Source organism: Chiloscyllium plagiosum, chromosome 39 (genome assembly GCF_004010195.1).
Source record: "Chiloscyllium plagiosum isolate BGI_BamShark_2017 chromosome 39, ASM401019v2, whole genome shotgun sequence".
NCBI classification, from domain to species: domain Eukaryota; kingdom Metazoa; phylum Chordata; class Chondrichthyes; order Orectolobiformes; family Hemiscylliidae; genus Chiloscyllium; species Chiloscyllium plagiosum.
In genome coordinates, this window is record NC_057748.1 from 3437285 (window position 1) to 3441027 (window position 3743).

A 3743-nucleotide genomic window follows, 5' to 3' on the forward strand; every position below is an offset into this window, starting at 1 on the left:
TCCGGACTTGTCCGACCTGCCCAGCTCCTTTTCCACCTATCCACTCCACCCTCTCTTCCCTGACCGATCACCTTCATCTCCTTCCCCACCTACCTATTGTACTCTATGCTACTCTCTCCCCACCCCCACCCTCCTCTAGCTTATCTCTCCATGCTTCAGGCCTTTATTCCTGATGAAGGGCTTTTGCCCGAAACGTCGATTTTGCCTGTCCTCGGATGCTGCCTGAACTGCTGTGCTCTTCCAGCACCACTGATCCAGAAACATCCATCTATTCCAACCCCAGTTCCCAAAACTTGGCCTATAGCCTTGTACGTAGTGTTCAAGTCCCCATCTAAATAGTTCCGAAATGGAATTAATGGGTGGACTTGGATCTGGGTGGTGAAGCCAGGATAAAGTTAACAGCATTAACCTACTGCTAGGAACTTGGTGTTTTTACCCTGAATTAGTTCCATTGGAATCTATCGTGCTTTGTGCATCTGACCGGTGTCACTCACTAACTCATGGTCACGATTTGAGCTCATTCTTGCTGCAAGTCCTCCGCTCAGATAAACTTTGTGGTAAGCCATAGAGTGACAGGCTGTGCTTATTAAATTCTGCGCTGATTTTTATTCCAGCCCTGATTATTAAACTTCTAGCAGTTAATTAATGAAGATGATGGCCAGATGTCAGTGGAGATTTGTTCACAGGATGAAACATTACAAGCAAATAACGACAAAGCATTCCAGTCACATTTGGAGTACTGCATGCCGTTCTGGTTGCCCTATTATAGAAATTATATTACTAAACTAGAAAGGGTGCAGAAAAGATTTACTAGGATGCCACCTGGGCTGGAAGGCTTGGGTTATAAGGAAAGGATGGATTGGCTGGGGCCTTTTTCCCCAGAGCATATGAGACTGAGGGGTGACCTTATAGAGGTGTATAAAATGATTCGAGGCATGCATAAGATAGAGGAGTCTAAAACTAGAGGGCAGAGGTTCAAGGTGAGAGGGCAGAGGTTCAAGGTGAGAGGGCAGAGGTTCAAGGTGAGAGGGGAGAGATACAAAAGGGTCCAGAGGGACAATTTTTTCACACAGATGGTGGTGAATGTTTGGAACATGCTGCCAGACGTAGTGGTGAAAGCGAGTACAATTTCATCATTTCAGTAACATTTGAGAATGGATGGGATATGTATAGAGGAATATGGACCAAACGCAGGCAAATGGGACAAAGTTAAATTGTGAATACTGGGCAGCATGGGACAAGTTGGGCAGAAGGGTCTGCTTTTATGCTGTAGATCTCTATGACTCGATGACTAACCATACTAAACACCTCTTTATTTGTCTTCCAATCATGAATGCCCTTTAATTAATTGATACAATTCACTTGCACTTTCAGTACAATGTTCAGCTCTCGTCACCACAGCACAAGGAGGGTCAGCAAGCTTGGGTTTTATTGCAGGAGGCTGATCTCCTGTATCGATGCCATTGGTTATAAGGAGAGACTTGTACTTTTCAGTTTGAAGAGACAATGTTTGAGAAATGGTCCTATCGAGGGATATGAAACATTGAAACGAAGAGGAAGTTGAGAGGATGGTGTAGAAATGTTTTGCTAGTTTCTTGGTGAAATTCAGAGGCTGGACTGTTTCCATTGATGGCTGTGTCATCAGATGCCTGGGTTTACCAAGCTTTGACATTCCCTCCCTAAACCTCTCTATATCTCCTCCATTAAGACACTCTTTAAAACTGATCTCTCTGATCAAGCCTTTGGTTGTGTGTCCTGATATCGTGTGACTCAGGCCTATTTCTGTCTGAAAGCATTTCCCTGAAAACACCTAGGAGTATTTGAGTTATGCTTAAGATCGTATACATATTATCGAGATTGTGACTATGCTCCAGGGAAACTGTGTAGTGCAATCAGAGGTATAGTATTCTCGGAATGTAATCTCGCTCTCTGTTTTGGAAGTTAATGGAAGCACAGGCTGATTACCACCGGAAGTCACTCCGAGCCTTAGATGCTGCGATGCCAACAGTGCGGCCAAGCCCCAGCCCCTCGGGTGAGTGTCTGAACTAACAGCAGGATTGTATCTCTCGGAATGGTCTGCTCTCAAACACTGGCATGGTCCTTTCCATCTTCACCTCTCTCAGATATAGACGCAGTCATATACTTACTCACACTCACGCACACATGCTCACACACACTCACACTCATCTACTCACACACACTCAGTCACACTCATACGCTCACTCACAGTCACTCACTTTCATATACTCACACACACTCACACTCAAACACACTCACACTCATTCGCGCACACATATATGTACACACACTGACTCACTACAGACTCAATCATCACACACACACTCACTCACATGCACACACTCACATGCTCACACTGACACACATACAGACACTCACTCACATACGCACACTCACTTGCACATACTCACACACACACACTCACAGGTACTCACACACACTCGCACATACACACACTCAATCACACTCACTTGCACACACTCACACTCAAATCACAGGCACTCACACACTCAGAACTACACCATACACACACAAATAAACACATTCATTATCAAATCATATGAACTCTCACACAAACCCGCACGCACAAGCACTCTCAACATATCCACTCATACACACTCTCAATTACACTCAATGTTAACACTCACACATTGACTGAGCCGGGGGAGTTACCTGTTCCCCTTTGGCGAGTGTGTTTCAGACCCTCGCAGCCTCCCCTGTTGTTCTCACACTGCCCGCTTTCTCTGTGCAAGGTGGTTGCTCTGGGAAACCAGCCTTTGGACAGCCACTGGAGGAGCATCTGAAAACCTGCGAGCGGGAAATCGCTCTCCCCATTGAGGCGTGTGTCATGATGCTGCTGGAGAAAGGCATGAAAGAAGAGGTAGGTGGAAGAAGAAAGAGAGAGAGAATGAGAGAGAGAGTGTGGGAATGAGAGATGAACATGACCATTTCACCGTGGGGATATGAAGTGTGCTCAGTGTGAGGTTTGATCCTGGTCCTGAGTGGAGTCAGTGTGATATCAGCATGGACAGCGAGTGGGAGCTGGAATTGTCTTCACTTCTCTGTGTTACTGAGAGGGAGAGCTGACTGGGTTCCTGCTCTTACACGTGAAAACATGACTAATAGTGCAGAGTTCATATAGGACGATCATAGTACCAACATAACCTAGCTCATCTGAAGCAGGAAATGAAAATATCACTGAGGCTTAGCATCAGGAGTTCCATTCCCTAGATAGGATAATCCTGAGGAAGCTTTACTCTGTGTCTAACCCTATGCTCGCCCTATGGGAGTGTTTCATGGGGGACAGTGCAGAGAGAGCTTTACTCAGTATCTAACCCTGTGCTGTCCCTGTCCTGGGGCTATATTAAGGTAGGTTTAGAGTGGAATGGTGTGACTGACCACCAGAATATTTAGACCTTTCTTCTGCTTCGTGAGCTAGCAATCTAAAATGGTCCATGTTATGAAATGACACAGGCCAGCATCGGTGAGATGTAAAGCAGGGAAAGGGAGCTATCGGAAGGATGTTGTGAAACTTGAAAGGGTTCAGAAATGATTTACACGGTTGTTGCCAGGGTTGGAACAGATGTACAGCATGGGAACAGACCCTTCAGTCCAACCTGTCCATGTCGACCAGATATCCCAACCCAATCTAGTTCCAACTGTCAGCACTTGGCCCATATCCCTCCAAACCCTTCCTATTCATATACCCATCCAGATGCCTCTTA

The 3743-nt window shown here is 45.8% G+C and overlaps 1 protein-coding gene across 1 annotated transcript in view; it reads left to right on the forward strand.

Moving 5' to 3' along the window:
• Positions 1-3743, forward strand: part of LOC122542002 (SH3 domain-binding protein 1-like) — a 58150-nt gene that overhangs the window by 39091 nt on the left and 15316 nt on the right. Inside the window, exons 9-10 of the mRNA XM_043679295.1 lie at positions 1942-2032; positions 2772-2899. Coding sequence (XP_043535230.1) covers positions 1942-2032; positions 2772-2899 — 219 coding nt within the window. The remainder of the gene's footprint in view (positions 1-1941; positions 2033-2771; positions 2900-3743) is intronic.